The 25,846-nt window shown below is 47.1% G+C and overlaps 2 protein-coding genes across 2 annotated transcripts; both read left to right on the forward strand.

The window, feature by feature from the left end:
• The first annotated feature begins 641 nt into the window (after positions 1 to 641).
• LOC135367553 (parathyroid hormone/parathyroid hormone-related peptide receptor-like) lies at positions 642 to 21,556 on the forward strand. The gene is made up of 15 exons (XM_064600845.1): positions 642 to 646; positions 1,885 to 2,034; positions 3,075 to 3,082; positions 3,568 to 3,678; positions 4,188 to 4,324; positions 5,202 to 5,296; positions 12,454 to 12,592; positions 13,187 to 13,343; positions 15,405 to 15,465; positions 15,528 to 15,597; positions 16,467 to 16,558; positions 18,021 to 18,162; positions 18,615 to 18,656; positions 20,337 to 20,505; positions 21,447 to 21,556. Exons 1-15 carry the CDS (start codon positions 642 to 644, stop codon positions 21,458 to 21,460), a joined length of 1,392 nt encoding a protein of 463 aa, XP_064456915.1. The 3' UTR covers positions 21,461 to 21,556.
• Positions 21,557 to 22,656: 1,100 nt separating this feature from the next.
• On the forward strand, positions 22,657 to 25,609 carry LOC135366071 (endochitinase-like). The gene is made up of 2 exons (XM_064598723.1): positions 22,657 to 23,887; positions 25,090 to 25,609. Exons 1-2 carry the CDS (start codon positions 22,779 to 22,781, stop codon positions 25,409 to 25,411), a joined length of 1,431 nt encoding a protein of 476 aa, XP_064454793.1. The 5' UTR covers positions 22,657 to 22,778; the 3' UTR covers positions 25,412 to 25,609.
• The last annotated feature ends 237 nt before the right edge of the window (positions 25,610 to 25,846 follow it).

A 25,846-nucleotide genomic window follows, 5' to 3' on the forward strand; every position in this document is an offset into this window, starting at 1 on the left:
TGACCCTTGGGATAAACTTTAATATATTTCAGTAATACGTGAAGTAATCGTGGCTCTGCAATTATAGCTTTTTCACCTGAATCTTACGGTATGTGTTCGTTTTGCATCGCATTCCAGTAGCGTACACTCGCTCTGGTAACGATTTCTTCAACAGCATACGACGTCTACATCACTTACGCAGGTGATGCTGCATAATGACATCGTTTGCCCTAGTCTTGAGATTTTGGCTGATTTTCAGCGTTTTAAAGAAGTGTGTGCTATGCACTCTGTCTGGGCGCTTTTCTTTCTTTCTTTCTTTATTCATTTATTCATTCATTTATTTTTATTTATTTATTTATTTATTTATTTATTTTACCCCAAGGGCCCTTGCGGGCAATGGGCAATTTATTCTGCCACTCTATGAGATTTTAAATAGCCGTAGCATAACCCTCGAGTGCTTCGTTGTAAACAGCTGATGCTCTTAACCGTCTTTGTTATTTTATTTTATCTGCTTAAAGGGACACCAAAATGCAACAGTTTTTTTTTTCGCGGAATAATTGATGAGCTTACTTTGACAGCAATGAAAAAGGAACGGGACGGTGTTAGCGATCTATACGCGAATGGAGCCTATGAGATTAAATAGAAATTCGGTAACTAAAGGGATGCTGTAAGCCAGGTTATCGAGCTGCATTATGCTACGAGGCAACGTATAAGAACTACAGCAACAGAGGCATACCTCCGCCGGCGTGTATTGTAGTCCGGCCGTTAAGAGTCGGGGCATAAGAAGATGCCGGATGGGAAGCCAATTCCAATGATTTGTTAAAACGAACATTGTGCACTTTTGCTTTAAAAGAATGTAAATTCTGTCTATAGGTACGTCCTCTGCGAAAAGTGTCTTCGCAACAGGATCATTGTACAAGCAACGGTGTTCAAACATGCGCGCGCACTACGTTGTCAGTCGGAGGCATCATGTGCGCCCCATTTAAAATCAATCACAGACGTCTTCCGATTTGTGGGCGGAGTTTGTCCTGTATGCATTGCATGCGTGTCCTTTCCTTTCACGTGACCTGCACTGGGATGTATCGGTTTTACCGATTTTAATTTCATTGCACTCGTCAGGGGGTGTATGACTTTCACTTTGTGGATGTTTCAAATGGTGACGAAGAGAATGGGTTTTTCGATGGTTAATTGCAATTGGAATTGGACATGAAAGAAAAATATGGAGATGTTAGTCCCGACCCAGTCAGGACTGGCTACTTCAAAACGCATTTGTTACAGTTAAGTTAGATACACAAGTTCACAGCATAACAACAAGTATCATTCCAAGTGACATATTTCTCTTAGCTGATTTGTTGAAAATTGGAAGCATACGCCTTTTTTGGACAAACTATACAAAAATGCTCTCTCTCTCTTCCAATCAGAGGCGGCGCTCCTCTCAATTGTGACAGTACACTCTTAAAAATGAACTTCACCACATAGCACGCTCTTAGCCAACCATCATCTCGAATGATATCGTTATCTCTCCTGATTTGTTGAAAACGGGAGGCGTACACCTTTTCTGTGACACTTATGATTGTCACAGAAAAGGCGTACGCCTCCCGTTTTCAACAAATCAGGAGAGATAACGATATCATTCGAGATAATGGTTGGCTAGGAGCGTGCTATGCGGTGAAGTTCATTTTTAAGCGTGTATCATCCGCGGCAATGGTTGGCGCACAGCGTGCTATGTGGTGAAGTTCTGTTTTTAGAGTGTGCGTGCCATGCGGTGATCAGAGTGTGTTCTTCACTTCTTTTACGGCTTTGCAGTCCTGATCCGAGGTTTCCACGATTTCTTCGGCAGTTGATGCGACCACAAATACACGGACAAAGACAACATGGCTATAACACATTCTGTCCTCTTTTCAGGTGGCCGACACTGATAGATGATCTCGACTGCGATGCTGGCAACACTAAACGAGGCGATGATGAGATGCACCGAAAGTGGGGTTGCATATCATCCCCCTGGTGGCTTCGAGAGCAATCAGAATTCAGCCACGCGAGAAGCCAACAGTTCTGGTAAGCCGTCCATCCGCGATCTATAGGTATTCGCCCCGAGATCGAACGGTGTCGGCGCGCTGCGGAGAAACGTTGAACTACCACGTGTGGGTAGCTTCCTCACGTCGTCTGCTTCTTTCACACATTTATTTTCCGCGTTCAGTGCAGTAGGCGGAGCATTGGGAAAGCGAACAGTATCGTACCATCGCGGCACAAGTGATCTTCCGGTGAATATATACGCAAGAATTACGGAAAAGAACCCACCAATTCCAAACATCGGACGGCGTGTTATCCACACTGTGACCGTGTCGCCCCCTATTGGTTGATCTAGCAGCGAATACTGAGAACGCACATGGTACGTTTGTATTCCTCTCAACTGGTTTTGTACGTTTATTACGTCCACGGAAAATCCTTTCTCTGTCCCTCTCGCTGTCCTCGTGCGTAACGAGGGTAATTCGATAATGCTGATAATAATAATAGTAATAAAAAGATTCGGATTAGATAATGCGTTTCTCTGCCGCCGAGGGCTAAATCAGGGAACGCCAACCAGCGTATTTTCGTTAAAATTTTCATTTTCGTTACTACAATGTTACCGTTACTGTTATCCATTCCTGATTCCAGTTAATCAATTTCGTTTCCGTTACAGTGATGCAACATATGCTGCACTCCGATGATGCACTCTAAAAGAGGTGGTGGTGGTGGTGGTGGAGGTGGTGGTGGAGGTGCTGGAAGCGCCGTTGTCCGCCTCGCAGAAGTGGGCAAGGTCACGAGTAAAGCTCAGGGGGGAATGTGCGTCTTGGGCCGACTTCTAAGGAAACTGTGCCGACATATGTACGACAGCGTCTGTGGAAGCCCCACGAAAAACGCCAGACAGCACAGTCTGCTCCGGGATTCGAACCGGGTTACCTCACCACATAGCACGTTGAAGGCCAATCATACCATAGAATAGATACTGAAAACTATTACTCCAATCTTGCGGAAAATGCGGGACACACGCCTCTTTGTGACAGTTCACATAAATGCATAAGTGTCACAAAAATGCGTATGCTTCCCGTTTCCAGCAAATCAGGTGAGAGAATGATGTCATTTGGGGATCATGGTTGGCTGGGAGCGTGCCATGCGGAGAAGTTCTGTTTTAAGAGACTGGAAGGTACCCGGGTTCGTTTCCCGGTGCCGGCTGTGCTGCCTGGGTTTTCTTCATGGTTTTTTTCTGAGACACTTTCAGACATATGTCGGCACCCTTCACTTAGAAGTCGGCCCAGGACGCACATTCCCGCAGGGCGTCAGTCGTGACGTTGCCCGCCTCTGTGAGACCGACAACGGTGAGCCCTTTCACAAGCACCAGCACCATCTGTTTTCAGAGTGATACAGTTGTATTTGATACATACTCAGTGATACATTTTTGGAAGGAGTTGTTTTATCCAGGTGCTTCTGTAACAGCAGTGCATCCTGTTCTCTTTTTTTTTATCTCTCTCTCTCTCTCTCTCTCTCGTTCTCTATTTTGAGATTGAGCGAAACTTGTAATGCCCTGTTCAACTTTATCTTCCTGTCCAGAGCTGCTTTGTCCTCCGATATGGGATGGTATTCTCTGCTGGGATTCAATTCCAGCTAACACTACATGGGAGGTTCCCTGTCCAGCCTATCCGTACGGCTTCGATACTTCACGTAAGTCATAGATTAGATAACGATACGAAAAGTTTTTGCGTGCTTTCTTTCGTTGCTGTACTCGATGTACGAAAGAAATACTAAGCTACATCAGAGTCGTGGTCAGCCGTAGCTCCATCGTTGAAGACGTTCCGTACTGAAGTGGTATCAGCGAGCCGCAAATTGAACCGTTACCGTGGTGCTGCCAAACATGGTAGAACCAGAACCGATGACGCAAATGCAATCATAGAGTTATGTCAATTGTCACAAAAAGGCGTACGTTTTGCAGAAATGAGGTGTGCATTATCAGTATCATCTCATTATCAGAGTGCATATGGAGTATCATTCTGTTTGGCGTTCAGCGTGGTTGCTGTGTACGATGATTTCGCATATGTACTGCATAAGTTACATTGATACGCTGTTCTTTCATCGTGTTCCATTAGAAGATTGACATATACGTGAGTGATGTGTACTCAGCCTGCAATCCACAGTCAATCAATTAAATGTATACGGCATGGCTATACATGCAGGAACGGCGAGTAAATATTGCACGGAAAATGGGTCATGGTACATGAATCCCGACCATGGGCAAACCTGGACCAATTACTCTCAGTGCATGATGGGAAGGATGCCCGATATTCACTTCTTGAACATCGCCTTCTTCGAGGTGAGCGTGTATATGTCATTTTCTTGTCTTCGTGGTATATTCTCAAAAGATCATTAAATGGCAGGACACAATGGAAACACAATGCTTTCCAGATGTAAGTACTATGTAGCAGCTGGCGCCCACATTGCTGCAACCACGTCTGATTTTTGCGCCATCTTCGCGTTTTGAAATTCCAAATTCCAGGTTTTTCGAATGGCACCATGCTATGTGGCCTATACACTGGATATCTTGGCGCGTGCTGTGAATTCCGATGAATGCTGACAGTTTTTTTTGTCTTTTCCTATTTTCCTGAGCGATACATGTCTCATGGGACGTGTCTTCTCATTATTCAGTGCTCTACCCTCACCTCTCACCCTCATACGCATCGTTACCCTCATCTTTTTTCTTTTTGCATCATCTAAATTATCTTCGTCTTTAATCGATCCCATCCTGCTTTCACCTTTTGTTATTTTATCCTTTATTTCATAGTTATTTTCTCTTTTTTATTTATTTTATTTTCTATTTCTCTTTCTTTTTCTTTTGCGGAATAGCAAGCCGACATACCGTATGGCTAACCTTTCCTCCCTTTTTTTATTTGTTCGAATCCCCCCCCCCCTCCCGCCCTATTTTCCACCCATCACTCAGACACACCAAAACACTCGTGCTGAGGTTCGACTGATGTACTATATAGCCCCTTCGACACTGTGACGTTGAGGTGGAAAGCGCCTATGCTCTCCCCCTTGCACCAAGTGATTTGATGGAGAAAAATCACGGCAAATTTATGAGATATTATGTAGAGCTGCTCGCAATATTTGCATCACACAGTACCACGGTCCGTTGTCAGCACGTTTTCTGGTAAGTATGACTGTTGAACATAAGGTTATTTTCCTCTTCCTAGCCACATCTTAAAGCCATCAAACTGATGTCCAAAGTGGGATACACGATGTCGCTCATCAGCCTAGTCATCGCATTTCTCATACTAGCATCCATCAAGTAAGACAACTCATACTCTTATCTTCCGCATTGCATTAGCCATGGCCTTTTGCCCTGCTTGCTATCCCTGAAGATTAAAAACAAAGCGCGAAAAGGCACTACGGAAGAGGAGAAGACAGGACAGGCGCTGACTCCAACCAACAGTTTAACGACACATAAAAACCGCAGCATCAACCGCAGTACGCAGGCGCACAGCCGCCAAATCAGTCACTCCACTTCGGCCCATGAGCGCGCAAGCTCAGCCAGACACAATCACTACCACCTAGACAACATCCCTCCTCTCCCCCGATAACAAAACTTTTTGCGCTTTGTTTTTAATCTGCATGTCTATCTCACCAACGTTCCCAACAGCGAGTCCTCTTGTTATTCGTGTCGCTCCGCACTCTAAAAAGATAACTGTGCCGCGTACGGCGCTCAACGTCAACCAGGATTCACTTGTGTCACTTCCATTCTTGGAGACAGGTGGCGTACACCTTTCTGTAGCACTTTATGCATATACGCAAAGCGCTACAAAAATGGCGTTCTCCCCCTTCGTCCTTAGCTAATAAGGTGACAGACCGATATCGCTCCCAGTGATGGTCGGCTTTGACGGTGCCATGCGGAGAAGCTTAGTTTGCACACGAAGTGCCAGAAAACACTGCATGACACACTCAAGAGAACAAGGAACCGCACACTACGTCCTGCGTCGAGCAAGGCGTGATGTGCGATTCCTTGTTTCCTTGTAGTAATTTCTTTCTTTTCTTTTTTTTTTCTGCTTGAACTAAACATCTGTGACTGTTTGTTTTCTTTCACCAAGTGGAACTTCTCGGGTGTTGTTCTCCGAGTGCTTGTGATGTGGTGAAGTTCCCTTTTAACAGCGTACACTCTAAAACACAGAGTTTCACCGCATGCCACGCTCCTGGGGAACCATCATCGCGAACGACAACGTTATCTCCCTTGATTTGATGCAAACGAAGGGCGTACGCCATTTTTTGTGGCAATTATGAACTCATAATGCCACAAAAATTGCGTGAGTGACGTCACGCTGCCGGAGCTTCTGCGACCGTGGAAGCAGCGGTGATCTTTCGTTTATTTAAAGGGACCACGAACGGATATTTGACAAGCCTACGATCATTTTCAGTTTGTCCCTCTGTACTAAAGCATTCACCCTGTGAAATATGACGTTCAAAATCATCGAAAACAGCGAAAATATTTTATATTAACCATGGCTGTGAACGGCGGCTGCTACGACCCGCCTGCGAGGCGAACTGGCCGTGAGATCATACGCAAGGGATGTTGCCGATTCGCGGACGCTCTTTTGCAAGCAAGCTTGCGAACTTCGGCCTGCAATATGCTTTAATTTGACCTGGAACAAAGTGTCTAATCGTTGACACAGAATCATACCAGAAGTGTAATGTAGCCATAGATTGTCAGCGTGGTTACAGGAGCACGTTTTCCTCTCTGAGCTTCTTCTTCGTCAGAAAATGTCTCTGTCGGTGGCCTTTTGGGAGCTGCTGAGTACGGAACGGATACTAGACGCTGTGTGTGTCGCATAATCCCTTCCTCCATCGCCGACAATTTGCGTTTCCCCATATTTCAACTGATTTCGGCGGCAGATATACGACGTCGTTGTTGTCCAAACCGAAACCATGCACCCACGTGGTCCAGCGGGGTGCGTGCTCCCGGTCGTCCACAATTGGCTGAGAGGACTGGACGTTGATGACGTAAGCCCGCTTCTAAGGGCTGTATCCGGAGGTCGCGCCCTGCTATTTTTGCGCGGTAACTGCGCCCCCGGTGCACTGAATAAGGTTAAAAGTCGATGTGTACAGGGTGTGTGCAGAAAAACGTGACCCGCATTTAGGCACATAGCTTGTTGCCTACCTAACTAACGAACTTCCGGTGGCGCACGATGGCGCATTTATGCGTGCGAAATCTGTAGAAAAATTGTGGAAGCCATACCCAGCTTAAAAAATAAACGGAACAACGAAAACGTCGGCTTCCGTGCATCAGAATAGGGCAACATGGTGGACAACAGGGTGTATGTGAAAGGGCAACACGGTGCACGTAGGAGAGTTGTGTTCAAGTACCGCTAGGGGAGCTATTGGTGCATAAATCGAAACAATGTCCCACATGGATGCTCATCGGCAGTACCCCTAGCGGTGCCTGCACATAACTCTCATGAGACCGAAATGCACTACCATGCACTATCATGACCGCCCTATTCTAATGCATGGAAGCCCATGTTTTCGCGCTCTGTTTATTTTTTTACACTGAGTATGGCTTCCAGGATTTTTTTGTAGCTTTCGCACGCATAAATACGCCGTCGTGCGCCACCGGAAGTTCCTCGGCTAAGTAGACAACGAGTTACATGTAAAAATGCGGGTCATGTTTTTCTGCGCACACCCTGTATATGTGATAGCGAGGGATCATGCGAACAGTTTCCGGCAGAGCACTCGGAATTCGCGATAATCATTTCATGCTCCCTTTAACATCTAAGCACTTTTCGGACGAAAAAATTAGCCGGGTATATAGATTGTCCGCCGGTGCCGAACATAGTGGTGTCGGTCTCATAGACGGTTTCCGGGTGCGACCGTCCCTTTAAAAGCCCGAACATTGGTTGACGCTCCGTATGACGTTATACATTTGTACTGTTCACGCCTTCTTTGTAGGACGGCCAATGACAGCTGGCAGAGCAAGTGATTCCCGCATTGCTTCGACGAGAATAGGGCTCCAGATGCTCTCGCTTTGATCTAATAATATGGAGGCGATTCGGTGGAAAGAAAGGATAATCGTGGGCTGTGAACACCCGCAGAACCCGGGCGTCCGAGAGACAGAGGATGTGATATTGATGAAGTGTCCGAGTCGTTCGCTGCATGATTTATGAGTCTCCGGAAGAATCGGCTCTTCCAGCACACCACGAGGAGGAAGAAAGAAAAAAAAAGCAAGGAAAAATGCGCACGAGAGAACGGCGCATAAACGAGCGATACGGCTCTTCGTTGTCTCAAAACGTTATCCTTGTCCCGTTGCCTCGCATCCCAGAGGATGCATATTTTTGTATAATGTCACCGGCCGCATATGCCCCGGTGTGTACTGACACGACGATCATCTTTCCCCGAATGGTAAGAAATGCCAAGGTGCATAAAGATAGAGACCAATGAGAAATAAGATTATCTGGCAGAAAGATTACCTGGTAAACGCTCCCGATGAGCACAGTTATCCAGCGACTGTGTCTAAAGAACATATAAACGACCTATACGTTGAGACTTCCGACACTGAGCGATATACCTCGGTACTTATAACCTCGGTTACGTTTAAGCGCCGTTACCCGACAAAGCCGCGGTTATCGTGAACCATGGTTTGTTGTTGTCACACGGCACTTTGTGACACTTTAGCAGTGACCACGTGATTGTGACGCAACCGCCAGGTATATTGTAATTACGCTGTATATAATGAAAAGAAAAGGGCGTAATGGTGTGAAAAAAAGCTTAACAACCATTGCACAGGCAGCACACAATATTGGACCCATACTGAGTGGTCCCATATTGGCAGCCCATATAGGACCAGTATCGCTAATCCTGGCATCCCATATGGGTCCAATATTGGACCAATATGTCATTACACGCGTATTGACGTCGGGAGATCAGAATCTCGAAACCGTGGTTACTTCGCGAAACCAAAGTTGCCAATCTCGGTTTCCCATATAACTAGGGCTCCGCTGTTTCGGTTTTAATAAAAAAAACACCGAAAAAGATACGTCGGATAAATTTTCCCTCACTCGGTTTTAATCGAAAAACGTCGAATACAGAGGGACATTCCAGGATATGACAGGGATAAATTGCTGCACATGCCCAGCAAATTGTTGATGGAGATCAGAAACCCGTAGAGGAATACAACGGTTGCGAAAAATGTTCCTTTAATTTTTCGTTAGCTGTAAAACTCCACCGCAGCGGACAACGCCACGTTGAATGATCGTCGTGCAGAAAGTACATTGTGATTTCTATTCGCCGATAACTGTCGGGTAAATCATGTACACGCCGGGAACACATCGAAAAAAAGCCGACTTCGTGAAAATCAATAAACATCGAAAAACATGCGCCGAATCCGCCCAAAAATAAAAACGCGGAACCCCACCCGTAACCGCGGTTAAAGGCGTAACCTCCGTTCGGTCGGCCGTGTGACGGCACTTACTGAGTCGCGGTTAGCGCTGCCGGTGTCGCAAGGGCATAAACACGGTGGGTATAAATTTGGCACTCATCATTAACTTAACTTATGGGCCATTATGGGTCGCTATGTGTTACAGCAACATCTGGAAACATCCCTGGCTTCACTGTTGCCCCGACCGCCCCTTCAGTGGCACCATGGACACTGCCGAGCCCATCCCTCTCGACACACATCCCTGGCCTCCTGGGGCCGAAGAGCCAGATCCCCGTTTCGGTTCTCAAGCAGTCTACTTTGGAAATGATAGATACAAAGTACAGAGACCGCACGGCTGTGTTCACAGATGGTTCGTCTACGTCGGATGGCTCCTCCGCTGCCTTTGTCATACCGGAGGAGTCACTATCATGTGGGTTCCGCCTGTCACATCGCACTTCGTCGACCTCTGCGGAGCTGTATGCCATCTTGATATCTCTAAAGTCTGTCTCCAAATACCCTCCCCGTTCCTGGGTGATATACACTGACTCAAAATCAGCCCTGCAATGTGTAGGAACCATGGGCATCCGCGGCTCGTTGGCCCCGGTGGTTGTTAGTATCCTGACGGCGCTCAAGGTTCTCGGCGAACAGGGACACCGGGTGACCCTACAGTGGGTCCCCGGCCACACCGGCATTCAGGGCAACGAAGAGGCAGATTTGGCGGCGGCGGCGGCCCACCGTATCTCCAGAGCCGTGCCCATTATCCTCTCCAACGGGGATAGGCGCTCCTTCTTGTCTGCATTGGTGTCACCCTTGGCCCGCCAGCAATGGCTGCATGACATCACTCAATGGTCGCTCCTCCATGCAGTGGACCCGTCATTATCATTTAGGATGCCAGGTGGCTTCCCTCGCAGCTTTACGGCACTCCTGCGGCGTCTACGACTCAACGTCGCCTTCACCCCTGTGTTCCGCGTTAAGCTGGGTTACAGTAACACGGCGCTGTGCCTAGCTTGCCGCACCCCAGCTACGATCCCCCATATCATCGAGGACTGTGAGCGGTACATGTGTGAACGCCGGGTACTTCGACACCAACTTGAACTCCTCGACCATAGACCATTCAGCCTGTCCAAAGTACTTGGCCCATGGAGCTCCCCTGCGCATCAGTGCCGGGCTCTTCGCTTCCTTTTTGCTTTCATGCAGGCCACTGGACTCCTCGAAGAGCTCTAAACAGAACTCCGACCTGTCGTCGCCTTCAATCTCACCATAATTCATCCTCTCATCCCCACTGTGAAGTGGGGTAGTGTCCTGTGGCTACCACGGGGAAACATCTCATGTCATCATCACTTCTTCATTTATTGTTGTTGTTGTTGTTGTCGTCGTTATGGGCCATTAACTTATCTTATGCAATTACCCGAAAATCTAGTATTTGTGAAAGCATCGTGATGATGATGATGTCGGTAACGACGACGATGATGATTATGATGAATCTCCAGTAAGAGAAAGCCACCCTCTGCGATAGTTTGGATTCGACTTCGATCGATAAAAAGAAAATGTTGATTTCGCGGTATTCTTTCCTAGCTGTCGCAGCTATTGCAATTGATTAGCTCCCTTGCTATAGTAATATCACTCTGTACAATTCGGGTTACATTCCTCAGCTACACTCCAAGGAAGAAGCGGTAAAGTGGGAAGCTATTACAGAGCTGCTAGTCTCCTAGACTGCAATTGTTTCTTATTTCAGACCGCTGAGCCCCGAAATTGCTCTTCAGCAATGCAGACACACCCTTCCACGCAATTTAGTCACGAAAAGGGCGGATGGTTGTAGCAACGCATCAAATACCCCAACGAACTAAGCTACTCCTTCTTCTCCCTTGGATCTCATTAATAACCCGATGTTTAGCTGATATTGTGAAAATGTTGGGGCAACCTTGGGTATATTGGGCTAATATACAGAACACTTACTCAACATTTACTTAATTTACCCAATGGTCATCTTCTCTGTGTACGTCCGCCTCCTTGTCCCGCACTGGGGGTTTCATCGATTTTAGTTTAAAAAATATTGGACCAGTTTTACCATTATCCAGCCGACATTGGGCAGACCTATTTTGCTGCTTGGGTACCGTTGGTGTCCATTTACCTCAGCGTGCAACATTGATGAACATATACTTCTAAAAACGAGGGGGAAGCCATTGAGTTCTCACGAATATTTTTAGCACATTATGCACGAGACGGTACGCATTCAAGGGGCACTAAAGCGCAAAAAAAAATTATCCTGTCGGAGCGAGAGCTGCCGTTACCTTGACACCAACACAAATTATCCTGTCCTGACATCACTGCAGACATTCACGTCAATGAGGTCGCCACGGACGCGTTCAAGTGCATCCGGGAACCATCTTTCAAACTCGTTCCTCTGACGTCAGAGTTTGAAGCGGAAGTTTGTTCAAGGGTCTGTGCCTCGCTAAAGACAAGTAGAAAGACGATTCTTCTCTCTTATAATATATTGGCCCAATACCGAGCCAGCGTATGGCCAAAGTTCTGTGGGACTTGGGACATTGCGCTTATACGATGCAGTGAAGCGGACCACAGGCACCACCGTATATTGGCCTAATATTGGCTGGATATCGGCAATACCAATATTATATTGGACCCATATATTGGGCCAATATTGCCAATATCGAGCCAACATTTGGCCGAAATGTTGTGGTTCTGTCAAAGTGCCACAACCCCTTCAACGACGAAGTTGCCAAACGAACCTTTCGCCATTTTACCCCCGCTGCTTACCCAACGGCATGTTCTAGTGTAATACAGTCAAACTCCTTTACAACGAAACTCAGGGGACAGCAAAAAAAATTCGCAGTAAAGGTATTTTCGTTAAAAAGGATGTCAATTATTGGACCTATAGGCTCCAGCGAGACCGCAAAAAAAAATTTGCTGTAGTGGTATTTTCGTTAAAAAGGTGTTCGCTATAAACGAGTTTGACTGTAATCAGTGCGCAGTTGTACAATATTCGCCAGCGCTATAATCTCCTCGCTTTCGACATTGCCATGCAGAAGGCTTCGGTGTCCCCGCAACAGCCTACACATGCACCTGTTTCTCTCCTTCATCTTTCGGGCCCTGGCTGTCCTGGTAAAGGACGCCATCTTCGTTGAAGGCATAGGACTAAGTACCAACCTTGACTTCAGTCAAAATGTGAGCTCTCTTTTTTTATGTCCTTCACTGTTTTCATGTTCCTGGCGTTAACTATAAAAAGAAAAGGAAATTGAGACAAGTCCGTTTATAACGACGTCGACGAAAAGGCGAAATGCGATCGTTATACAGTCAAACTCCTTTACAACGAAACTCAGGGGACAGCAAAAAAAATCGCAGTAAAGGTATTTTCGTTAAAAAGGATGTCCATTATTGGACCTATAGGGCTCCAGCGGGACCGCAAAAAAAATGGCTGTAGTGGTATTTTCGTTAAAAAGGTGTTCGCTATAAAGGAGTTTGACTGTATACGAACGTTCGCGAAATTGCTATTCGAGCCACGTAATGGCACATGTATAGAATGGCAACGAGCCATACATGTTTCTTAAAAGAACTCCACGTCCCGATTTTCTCACGTTTAAGCGGCCATGTGTATTCCATCTTAGATTTTGATTGGCTAGGAGCATTGTGTGAGGTGAACTTCAGTTTTACGAGCGCCGCACCGATGTCAACGTGAACTGCACCTTATCCGGCGATGTTATCCATCCGGTCTCGTTGCGGACGTGCGGCACATCATGCATTGTTGGAAATTGTGCGCAGAACGTGGACTGCAAGCTCTTCACCAGTATCTGGCACTACGTACTGATGGCCAATTACTGCTGGATTCTCATGGAGGGACTCTACCTTCACAACCTTATCTTCCTGTCATTCTTCACGGATCACTCTGGGATAACAAAGTACGTCATTCTCGGATGGGGTAAGTGCAGCCAACGTCAAAAATTTCCCGATAGCCTTCGCGACAGGTTGAGTAATGGCGGCAGTCCGTAAACTCGGAGACAGCTCAAGAGCGACAGTCACAGACGTATACTGTAGAAGTGTTTTTTTTTTTTTCGCGCGGAATTATTTTTCGCGTTTTTCGCGCGCACCTCCAAAATCGCGAATTTAAGTTCCCGCCAATAACTCTGGCCACATGAGGGCGAAAATCGTTCGGCGTTCGACGCTGTACCGTGACTACCTGACCCTTTCTACTCCATGTAGCATAGGCAGTTTAAGCAAGCGCAGAAGATTGTTTTATCCCATCAGGCAAGATGAAAAGAAATGAAAATTCAGCATGCTTTTGTTACTCCTATAAACGCTTTGCAATATACATGCAATATACCACTATACCACGAAGCCAGTACATGCCTTTCCCCGCATTCTCAAAACCAGCTTGAATGATAGTACCACATCTCAACCGAACTGGTCAGTGCCCCGAGTGATAATTAATGAGAACTGCTAAAATAAACTGGCTAACTTGCACACGGCCAGTACTATGGCCTCCTACAGGGTCCCTAAAGGCCATTTGACAGGGCCTTTCCTCCCATCTCTGTGAGGAGAAGAAAGGAAGAGACCTAGAATGCCGCAATCCACGTGAACAAGTACGTGCCGAAATATGCCCGAGTATTGACGGCGGCACGATATGCAAGAGCAAAGCACTCCCGGAAACCTGTGTCGCGAATTTAAGTTCTCGCGAATCAATCCTCAAAGCAGCTCTGCTCGAAAACGCGAAAATATTTTCCACGCGGAAAAAAACACTTCTACAGTACCTCCGCCAGCGGAGAACGTAGTACGCACAATGAGAGTGGGGTGCACGGCTCGCGTCAAGGTTAACTTGAACACAGCCCCAGCCTGCGAAGCGGGAAGAGAGAGACACCCTGGCAGCCCCTATCGGAAAGCAACGCCTTCATAACGAAGTTCACGCCTCCCACTGCAAACTGGTGACCAAAACACTCTCCGCCGTTATTTCTACTAAGCACCACCAGGGTCCGCAGGCCGGAACGGTGTTGAAGTTATCTCTGATGCGAGCTGTACGAGAAGACCGAGAGAAGAAGAAGAGCCGTCGCCATGCAGACGAGGAAGCCGATACACACGTTTTGTTAGCGCTAGTATCGCGAATATGCTCAATGTTGTCATCGAAGGATGTTTAAACACATAATTAGTGTGCAAGCAACATCTTGAAACATGAAACATGCAAACGGGTGTACGTTGCGGTTCGGAGGCGTTATGACCTGTCCCGAGATATAATCGTGGTTGCCATCAATACGCTCTGGAAGTAACCGAGCGTTCTGCGCATGTCTCCTCTCCCGGTTACTCCACTCGGAAAGCCCCATTGGCTACGGCAGCGCCCTTCCTCTTCCCTCTCACTGCCTCCTCTCATGCGTAGAGACGCACTTGTACAGCGTATAGCAGGAGGTATTTTCCGTTTGTGATAGAACGAGTATTGGCTCTATTGAAGTCTACTCTCTCAGAACAGAACAATACCCCTGTCACACAGGTAGTCCTCAATGATCATTGAAACGAATGGCCATTGAACATGCGTGTAGCACCACCAAGCGTGTGGTGTGTCAACCAGTCAGGGAGCATTACATCGGATGCTCTTCGAGCAGTTGATACGTTAGACGCTTGATGGCGCTACGTGCATGTTCAATAGCCATTGGTTTCAACGACCGTTGAGGACGGCCCCCGTTGGTGGTGGTGATGGTGATGGGGGACTGCCCCGGTTGGGTATAACGCGCTTCTAGCCAACCATCAACCCGAATGACATCGTTTTCTCCGCTTATTTGTGACAGTATTTCCCTTTTTGTGACACTTATACAGATGCGTTAAATAAAAAGCGTACGTCTCACGCATTCCACAAATCAGGAGTGATAACGGTATCATTTCTGCTGGATGGTTAGCCTTCACCGTGTGATGGTGGTGAAGTTCAGTTCTAAGAATGTACCAGGGAGTCAAGAGAATCAATGTGACAACGAGGGCTAAGTGAGTTCCTCCCGTGCAGGTTTACCTGTCCTGTTCGTGATACCGTGGATAGTTGTCCGTGCAACTTTGGAAGATACACTGTAAGCCGTTATCGATCAGTTAGTGATGGAAGATCAAAAGACTATCATTGCCTCCTCCGCAGTTGCTGGACAACCAACGAAACAACCCTCTACTTTTGGATAATACGGGGACCTATTACAATATCTATTCTGGTAAGCTTCACTGGTAACTAATTCTTCATCTCTACTTCCCATTTCTCTTTTGTAGAAGGCAAGCATACACGAGTTCTTATGCTTCGACGTAAAACCCGTTCGTACATAGGGTTTTCGGATTTCAGTGGTTATCATCGGGGACTCGGCTCAAATAGGACGCCGGACCGGCTTTCCATTTACTGCATGCCAATAAGCTTTACGTCGCTAGACAGCTATATGATCACGACAGAAAAATGCTGCGTGCCCAGGGTTGAAAACATAGCGGCGGCAAGAACGCACAAAATCGTTGTTGGATAGCCAATGGTAACTTTCTGTCTCTCCGTTCCCTTCGATAGCATACTATGATTGGACTAGTGCACTATAAACGCACCGTTGTGGTCGAAAGTAGTACCTCCAGCTATAAAACGATCATTAGGCAGGGTACACTCAAGCGTTTCGGGACCCCAAAGACACAAGGAATCGCCACTACCCAGAGTGGGTGCTAAAGGAACTACCTTCGTAGGTAGTTCTCTTATTTGATGACAACGCACGTCCAAAACCACACTCACGTCGTGTCACGTGATAGGGTCACCCCGCCACCTGTAAAGCAAGCTACGGACGGACATACACGGAGAGGGAAACGATGTAGTGGAGGATGACGTCACTCGGATGCGCAGGCCGTAGAATGTATCACTGCTGATGCGTTGCAATGTTTTCGCATAACGGTAAAAAAAAAGGTGGAGCGCAGGTTGTTGCCGCCGCGTAACACTGAGGCAGTAGAAAAGCTATCGTTCCACTAAGAGTAAAGATTTCATATAGGTCTCATTTTCATTCTCTTAGTGTTCACAGTGAATTTGCGTACATATTTTCATTAGAATTACTCTTTACAGGTGAACTTCGTCATGTTCGTCAACATCACAAGAGTGCTGCTGGCAAAGCTGTTTACACCGCACACGTGTGAAGCGTGGCGATATCGTTACAGGTATCTAGGGTACGGGGCTTCCCCTCGAGACAAAGTACTCTGTTGCTGGCGCTCTGAAAAAAAGTACCGCTGGTACGGCCGACGTCAAAACTCTCTTCAATACTGCGTGGTAAAAGCACGTCAAATCATGTCAAAGAGGCATACAGCACGCACTCCCTGCGCATGAAGGAAGCTCTGCCAAGCCTATTGAGTCTGGACATTGCGCTTTTATTTCCCAGATGGCGCAGCCATACCAGTTCTGTTGTGCGTACGTCTGTTACCGATCGAATTATGACGCGGGTTTCTGCTTCCGATGACGCGATATAAATTCAACGTGTGATAAATTTGAATTTGATGAATAAATTTGAAAAAAAAACATTCACAATGTGATAAAATTCAACATTGAAGTACGTGAACACGTCAGGTATCGTGGTCTGGCCTCCTGATCTGTATACTCGCTTAGAGCGACCCAAACCAAAGCTAACCAAGTGCACTCTTAAAGCAGAACTTCACCGCACAACACGCTCCTATCAACTATCATCCCGAATGAAGTCATTTTCTCCCATGATTTGTTATAAATCGGAGGCATACGCCTTTTGGTGACACTTATTCGGTTGTTTTAATTGCCACAAAAAGGCGCACGCCCCGCGCTTTCCACAAATCAATAATGATAAAGTCATCACTCTGTACAATGATTGGCTTTCAGCATGCCGTGTGTGTGTGTGTGTGCTGTCACTCGCTTCCTTATAATGCTAACAGTCGCCATGCAAATATTTCAATTAAATTCGCAGTCAATTATTTATATAATTGAATTTTATAGAAAGTACGTTCACTGCGGTGTCGTCAGTGATAGCACCGTCCGGTTCCTGTTCTGCCATAAAATCAAGGCGCCGACTGCAGACAAAGCTTGCCAATTGTTTTTCATCGTACCTCCCAAAACAGTTCTCAACCACCATTATCTCGATCGTGCGCCCTGGTGACGTATGCCAGGCCGCGTAGCTCATACTTACGTCATCCTGAAGCAAGAAGCCGGGTGCGGACATGCTCTGGTGTACGTAATTACAGAAACGAATGGAATTATGAATTAATCGCTAATTACTTAATTGATAACTGCTATGTAAATGTTGCAACCTAATGACTTTGAAAATAATTGTTTTCCTCTTAGTAAAATGAGCTGTTTGTCAATATAATAGCTGCTAATTTTCTATGAATTCACCGGTTTCCAAAAACTTCTTTTTTATTATTATTAAAAGTCGGCAAAGTATATTCTACACTCGAAACCTCGAGATCCCCCCCCCCCCCAGGCCATTAATTTTTCTAGTTTATACCAGAAACTGTAAGACACACTGCTAGACGGAACTTCGCATATTGTACCTGCACGTAATTCACTCACAGTCGAATTAACCACTAATCTCAAAATCGTTCGACAACTCTGGACTGTCACCTCTACAGTGTGCCCGTTTTGATGTGCCTCGTCTTTCAGGAAGTGGTTCAAGTCAACATTGGTCCTGGTTCCTCTCTTCGGAGCCCATTACGCCTTCCTGTTGGGCATGTCGTTGGCCGCAGCGGGAGACCTCTTGGAACTGGTGTGGCTCTACATAGACCAGCTTTTCTCTTCGTTTCAGGTAACAAACCGTGCCTACTGGAAAGTAGACTCACAGAAAGTGATAACACGAGCGACAATCCCCAAAATATTCCAGCGGAAGATGCGAGAAACGTCGTAGTTTTCTGCTGCCACGTAAGCACGAGCGCTCAGTGTCACGACTTTTCGTGGTGCTGCTAATCGTGGGGCGCAGCTACAAGATGTCCCGTAGCAGACGACAGAAGATGCAGACGCAGCTGTCGTCTGCAAAGTGCGCAGTACGATATCTGCCCTGTGAGCAGTTTTTCCTTCCACTAGACTGGAATATTCCGGAAGCATGTTGCTCGTGTGACGAATACACGGAAAGATAGTGAGACAGGGACACGAAGGCAGAAGGGAACTTTCAATTTATGTGCACGCATTTATTTTAGTTCATTTCGTCACCAAATGAACAAAATCTAATCTAACGCCCTCTTGTGTCTATGCACTGCACAGGGGTTCCTGGTGGCGACGTTGTACTGCTTCCTCAACGCGGAGGTGAGTAGATACCCGAGAGTTCTTTTGAAGGGGCAGTGAAATCACATTTAAGATTCCAGGAAACCCCGCCTAATTAGTCAAGCAGTCCATGAGGGATGAACCATGTGAAATATTCTCGCTGAACGGTGTCCTATCAGTGTGCGATTCACTATACGAAAGCTCCCTAAAAATCAAGAGTGTGCGGAGCGGCGTTATCTTGGAGGCGCAGCTTGATCTGGTACGCCGTGACGTAAGAAGTCGAATGTGACGTAGCAGCAGCGTACCGAACATCCGTGAGGTCACATTTTCCACTGCCACGGCCACGAACAACGCCACCTAGATAGAGAAAGCCTTCACCTTCCTCCTTCATCACGTGAAGTCGGGATGTCGTCTGCTATATCTAATTGCAGACGATTTTAAACACAGGTTGTACGGGCTTTCACTGGCTGCTCGTGGCGGTTCGTCCCCATAGCTACGGCAGCCGAAAACGCAGTCGTGATTGGTGAACTCTGAATGGCTACGTCACGTCAATTAAGCGATCAGGTATTCTTTATCTATGTGGCACTGCCACGAAGCCCAGCCGTCCTGCCGCGTCACGGAGTGAGTGGACCACACTCATTCACCTATCACTCTAAAAACAGGTGGTGGTGGTGGTGGTGATAGGGCTTGCCGTTGTCGGCCTCTAAAAACAGGTGGTGGTGGTGGTGGTGGTGATAGGGCTTGCCGTTGTCGGCCTCACGTATGTGGGCAACGTCACGACTCACGCCCTGGGGGAATGTGCGTCCTGGGCCGACTTCTAAGGGAACTGTGCTAAAAACAGGACTTCATCGCACAGCACGCTGTGCGCCAACCATTACCACGAATGATAGAGTTGTCGCTTCTGACAGAGGGCCGTACGCCTTTTGTGGCCTTTTTGGATATATGAAAATTGCCATAAAAAGGCGTACGCCCCCTCTGTCTTCCAATCACAAGCGATGACCACATCATTCGTGGCCATGGTTGGCGCACAGCGTGCTATGCCGCGAAGTTCTGTTTTTAGAGTATACTGGTTCCAGGAAGGAGTGCAAGAGAGCCACCAAGACAAAGCCTGATTAAATGACGTGACGTAGCCATTAAGAGTCCGCCAATCACTACCGTGCTTTCGGCGGCAGTAGCTACGAAGCTGCGTTGCGGCCACTGGTAGCGACCGCAAGTCTCATTTTTTGAAATCGTCTGCATCGATTGCTTGAAGCAGACGCCATCCTGATTTTATATGGCCGCGCTTTCAGACATATGTCGGCACAGTTCCCCCAGAAGTCGGCCCAGGACGCACATTACCCCAAGGCGTTAGTCGTGACATTACCCACCTCTATGAGACCGACAACGGCGAGCCTTTTCACCACCACCACCACCACCATATGGCCACGTGCCGAAGGAGTGAGAGGAAGTGCTAAGCAGGCCTCTTTTGCATGTAGGTGGCGTTGTTGTAGATGGTGTGGAGCTCAAAGACCTCCCTCTCGCGCGCTAGAGTTCAGCTATGATCATGGTTTTGGTGCAAGAACTCGTGTTGTTTGTCGTGCAAGGTGGAACCCACCACGCCAATAGACCATAAGTTTATGGAGGTGTCTTTCACCCCTCCCTTAATTTCGCTCCGCCGCAGAACGCTGTGATGGCCGTACATTGAGGTCGAAGGAGGTATCCTGATCCAGCCCTTACTTGCAGGTGGGAGCGGAAGTTCGGAAGACCCTTTCTACGACAGGGTTCTCCCTGCGCCGTGTGCGACCAATGCCCGGCAACGAAACCAGGCAGCTTTCACTCATCACGCAATCCTTCACACTCGTCAGCAGGATATCACCAACGGAAAATAGGGAGCCTACGAAACAGTCTCCGGGTGAGAAATTCTCGTGCGGCTCTACGTAGGATAGACGACTAGGGAAAGTAACTTACATAAAACACCTCGTTTCGGCTGTTGGTAATTCATGAGCATAGCTTGCTAAAACAGCTACAAAGGACCAACATATATGCAAGCAAGCGTTTGCTCAGTTAGACAAAGCAAACTTCGTAGGCCAACAAGACAAAGGACACGGAACGGTAGAGGGGCAAGCTGCCATGGTGACTTCGGCTTGAAACCCTTGGTTTCTAACAGATTATTAATCACTGTCTGAAAATGTTCCGAGCCCATATAACCAGCCCGTAGTACACACTCTAAGAAAAAAAGGTGATGAAAACGTGGCAACCTCTATAGTTACCACCTAGGTCAATATAGCGTCTGATAACGGATGTAAAAGGGTGATAAAAGCAATTATTATATATCCAAATTGCTATAAAAAGGCGTACGCCCCTCTCGCTCACCGAATCAGAAGCGCACGAGTGATAGGGTTGTCGCTTCTGATTCGAAGAGAGAGGAGGGCGTACGCCTTTTTGTGTCAATTTGGATATATGGTAATTGACACAAAAAAGGCGTATGCCTCCATCTCTCTTCGCATCAGAAGCCATATAACTCTATCATTCGTGGCAATAGTTGGCGCAGAGGTGCTATGCGGTGAAGTTCAGTCTTTAGGCTGTATCTCCTAAAAGATGCAACTGCTCCACCCTTTTTTCTAAGAGTGCACGTGCCTTACATAACATATGACGACGCAAAGCACGGGTACGAATCTGCGCTTTATGTACATCTTTTCGTCTGAAGTTACTAAAGCGAACTTAGTAACTCATTGTTACTTCGAATTTGATTGAACGCTTGGGCCTGATTACTCCACCTACGATGCAGTTCAACAAATCATGAGATTTCCGATATTGTCTGAGATGTCGTAATGCTCTTCTTTCCTTCCTTAGGGAGATACCTGTAGCCACAAGCCGTGTGCATACATGAACGCACCATACTCACCTATACGACCACCATCATCCAGGAAAGGGCCTTCACTACGAAGGAGTTGGTCCTCTTCGGCCTCCGCGCCAGCATGGAAACATGTTGTGGTAGCAAGGGTAGCAAACGCCGCAGGGTGAAGAAAGCTCAAGTGTAAAAAGTAAAATAAATATACTACGATGCTTTGCATGCAGAGTCCACTCAAATGCAAGGTGCATCTGCAACATTCAAACATTCCGACGGGAGAAATGGTATCACTGAATGTAGTTCCGTATATCGGGACCACTGGCTTTTTTTAAAGAAAAAAAAAGAAGAAAAACAAAAATCAAACGCTTTTACATGAAAGAGGAGCTAATTAGTAAGGAAATTAAACAGGAATATGACCCTCGTATATTGCGTGAAACGTATAAAAATTAAATTTTATCGCCCGTTTCTTGAAGGCGATCCGCCATCTTTACTGAGGACCTCCTGATCTAACCCGAGGCACAGTCTCGACGCCCGTACTGCCCAGTGCGTGCCTGGGGCAGGGGGCGCCCCTCAAGGCACGTCAGTCTGTAGAACCTAACCACGACCCTACCTCTTGCAAGATGGCAAGTTTCGAGTCCGTTAGGCTTAGTATTCCCGTGTTTCTCCCGCGCTAAAAGTGCATCAGATGGGGTTGTTGAAATGCATTAAATAAAACTTCTAGCCCACAAAACTTACATTCTTACATTTTTAGTTTTAGTATATGGCCTTCCTCCACTTCTATGCAATATTTACCGTCCTAACGCTTTCACAAATTTTTAAAAACGAGTGGTCCCGATACTGAACTACACCGCACGTTTGGTATCGTCATCCTGGTGTTCATAGTGACGCATATCTGCAACTAGAGTCACTAAATAAGCTACGCTTCAGAGTAGTGACACTGTGCCGCCATGTTGTTTCGGATGACCTCCAGCGCCATCCATTTAGCGCTCTTCGAAGTGTCGTCTTCTTCCACTGCTGAACTTCACCTTCATCTATTTCTACTGCCAAAATAGAGGTGGGGCTGGAGGTCATCCGAAACAACATGGCGGCTCAGTGTCGCTACTCTGAAGCGTAGCTTATTTAGTGACTCTATCTGCAACAGCTTAGAGAGCTGGTACTTGGCTTCAACCTCTAAACGATAGCATGTATTACAACAATCATCGCCATCAACAATCACCTCGTGCGTCATCATCATCTGCTCCTCGTACCTTCTTCAGCACACCACGCTTGCAACGGACCATATACTTTCGAACGCGGCTGTGCATTCTTTACCACCAGCGTGCAGAATCAAGATAATGGAAGACCAGCGTCCGATTCAGCAACGCGACCAAGAGCAACAGACGACACGCGTCGTTACTGAACAATCAGGGTTGCGGTACACGCTCCAGAAACAGAACCTGCTTCTGGTCGCCTTTCTCATTGTCGGAATCCTCACCGTCACCGGTGCCTGCTTTGCCGTCGTCTACGCTGTTGTGGAGCACTTCTCGCTGACATACGCCGACGCCTCTGAAGAACATCCGATGGCGACCTCCTTGAAGGGACGCGCACTGCACATCGCCATGCAGAAAGTGTCGGATGAAGACCTCGGCAAGATGGTCTTCTGCTTCGTCAAGCCGAAACCGATGTCCACGTCTCCTCACGCGTTTCGCATCGAAAATGTCAGCACAGCGCTCTGCGACGCCATTGTCTACACTTCGGTGGGAATCGACTCGAGCGGTACTAAGATCCGCAGTAGGAACCTTGACGTGGACATCGGGGCGCAAGGTTTCAAGCGATTTGTTGCGCTCAAGAAGCGCCCTGGTTCTCAGCGGCTCACCACTTGGATCTGCGTTGGTAGCGAAGAAAGTGACAACGACCAGTTCAGAGCGATGGTGAGCCGGAGAAGGACCAGGCTCAGCTTCATCCACAACGCGGTTGCCTGGATGAAAGAGCAGCGGTTCGACGGCGTAGCGGTCTACTGGAGGTACCCCAACGCCGAGGCCAAGTCAAACTTCAGCACCCTGATAAACACCCTTCAATATTTTTGCCACAAAGAGAACTTACGCATGACTGTTGTTCTTCCCTGGAACTTTGCCAACCGCCGACAAGGGTACTTCGTTCGATCGATCTACGACCACACGAGCTACGTCATCGTGGACAGCCAGAAGACCGTGAACCCGCGTGATTTTCCGGTGACCACTTGTCAGAGCCCAATGCGGTGCACTTTTCGTGCTAGACGTCACGGGCAGCTGGGACTGACTGCAATTCTGGATGACCTGTCGATGGAGACTGACCACCTGCTTAAGCGGACGGTACTTAGTATTTCATTGGGCGGAATAGCCTTCACGGTGAAACGTTCAGGTCTTCATCGGATGGGTATGACTTCTGTTGGTGCTGGGAGGACCCTTGGCTTAAAAAACAACAGGTAAGGCTTAGTCGACAACATTACGATAAATAAACCTAGACGGGCGCTCTGCTACGAGTCTGTCTCGTACGACTTAGCTCAACGCAACTTGGTGTCATCGGCAGCAATTGTTTTCGACAGTTCGAAGCTGCATGCCACAGCGAGTAATGCTCATGGCGATGTTTATGTCCCTGACAATCACTTGATGATCGCCGTCATGGTATGTTCACAGAAAAGCGCTTCCATTTGTAGAAAATTAAAAATAAAATACGAATGGTGTTTCTGTAAAAGATGGTACAAAGGTAAAACAAGGGGTGGTCATCACATATACACAGAAGTATACAACTATTAACCTAGAGGGATTAAAGGAAACACGTGCTCACGTGGAAAAAACGCGGACGGTACCTTAATAACACTGCGGACGGTACCTTTCTGTAAGACCAGAAATGGAAGAGTAATAAAAAAAATTAGGAAGAAAAAGGTGTAGCTTCACCACATGGGAATCCCTGGCGCAGAAATATTTCAAAACTTTGTCTATACGGGTATTGCCGCGGCCGTTCATTGCAAAACAGTTGCACAAATATTGTGCTAGGAGCCTTACATAAGGTAAGCCCTTAACCACAGCTTTGGCGGTGTGTTTGGCACGAGCTGGGCTGCGTTAGAAGTCGTTCGTTATACAGTTAACTATTAACTATTTGGTCATCTACGCGATCAAATATTTGTAGAAAAGCGAAGGCAATAAACATTAGCGGAACTGGAAGCGGAACTGGTTACGGTAGTCGACGACGTTCACACTCCCGTTCCGCTTTGAGCGGTTTGAATTCATACCCATTTGATAGGAGCGCTATCCACCCCTGTATAGGATGGTGCCGGTTTAGTGACGCTGTGCCGTTATCCAGTACAGTCAAACTCCTTTATAGCGGACACCTTTTTAACGAAAATACCACTACAGCAAATTTTGTTTGCGGTCCCGCTGGAGCCTATGGGTCCAATAATAGACATCCTTTTTAACGAAAATACCTTTACTGCGATTTTTTTTTTTTTTTTTTGCTGTCCCCTGAGTTTCGTTGTAAAGGAGTTTGACTGTACTACGTCCCAGAAAGCAGCCCGAGTAGGTAATTCGTAACGGCTGTGGATACTTCCGTACCAATGTATAGTGTAACAACGTGAGTTCTGCAGAGAGCCATACGTGGTGATTGACGATCCTTCCTCCTAATGCACAGATTGGGCATTGTCAGCTACTACGACATCAAAGAAACGTTGCTGAAGAACGCCAGCTGGACCGAGTACTTCCACAGATCCGCACGCTGCGCCATTGCTTACAACCAAGACCAGTGGATCGGCTTTGAGAACCACGAAAGTATTCAAGCGAAAAGACCTCTCGTGCGGAGGACTTCAGGAATGGCTGTCTGGGATCTCGAAATGGACGATTTCGCTGGCGGTTTGGGTCCCGCCTGGCCTCTGCTCACAGCTGCGCATGATGTCGTCCATGGGCAGCAGAATTATGACCTGGTGACGCTGACAATTCCGCTCTCAAGAAAATGAGCGCAGTTTACAGCGCAGTTGAATGAGGAACTGTTTAGCATAACCCTTCGATGCGCAATTTTCAACACGTGCTGTACCAAAGACTTCCGCTGTGGGCTGGGCTCTGTACGGCATGCTTTTTCCAAAAGCAGCGCGATACTATGTAACTAAAGAATTTGCAATTTGTTCAATAGGGTGTGCATTTTTGTTCCTTCCACTGTGGTATTTAAGAATGATAAGCGATATATCGCCGTGCAACAGTACAAACATACCGCAACTCGTTGTGCTTGTCACTTGTTTCTCAGGGCTACTTGGTCCAAATTAGTGGTTTATATAGAATCCCAAGCCCGGAGGGATGTTGGAAAAAATTGGGAGGGAAGGTCATTACAGCTTAACATATCAATTCCGACATGTGTCTAAAACTGAAATCGCAAGAGCTTCCCCTCTGTGGGATAC

The sequence above is a fragment of the Ornithodoros turicata genome, chromosome 8, assembly GCF_037126465.1.
Source record: "Ornithodoros turicata isolate Travis chromosome 8, ASM3712646v1, whole genome shotgun sequence".
In the NCBI taxonomy this organism is placed as follows: Eukaryota; Metazoa; Arthropoda; class Arachnida; order Ixodida; family Argasidae; genus Ornithodoros; species Ornithodoros turicata.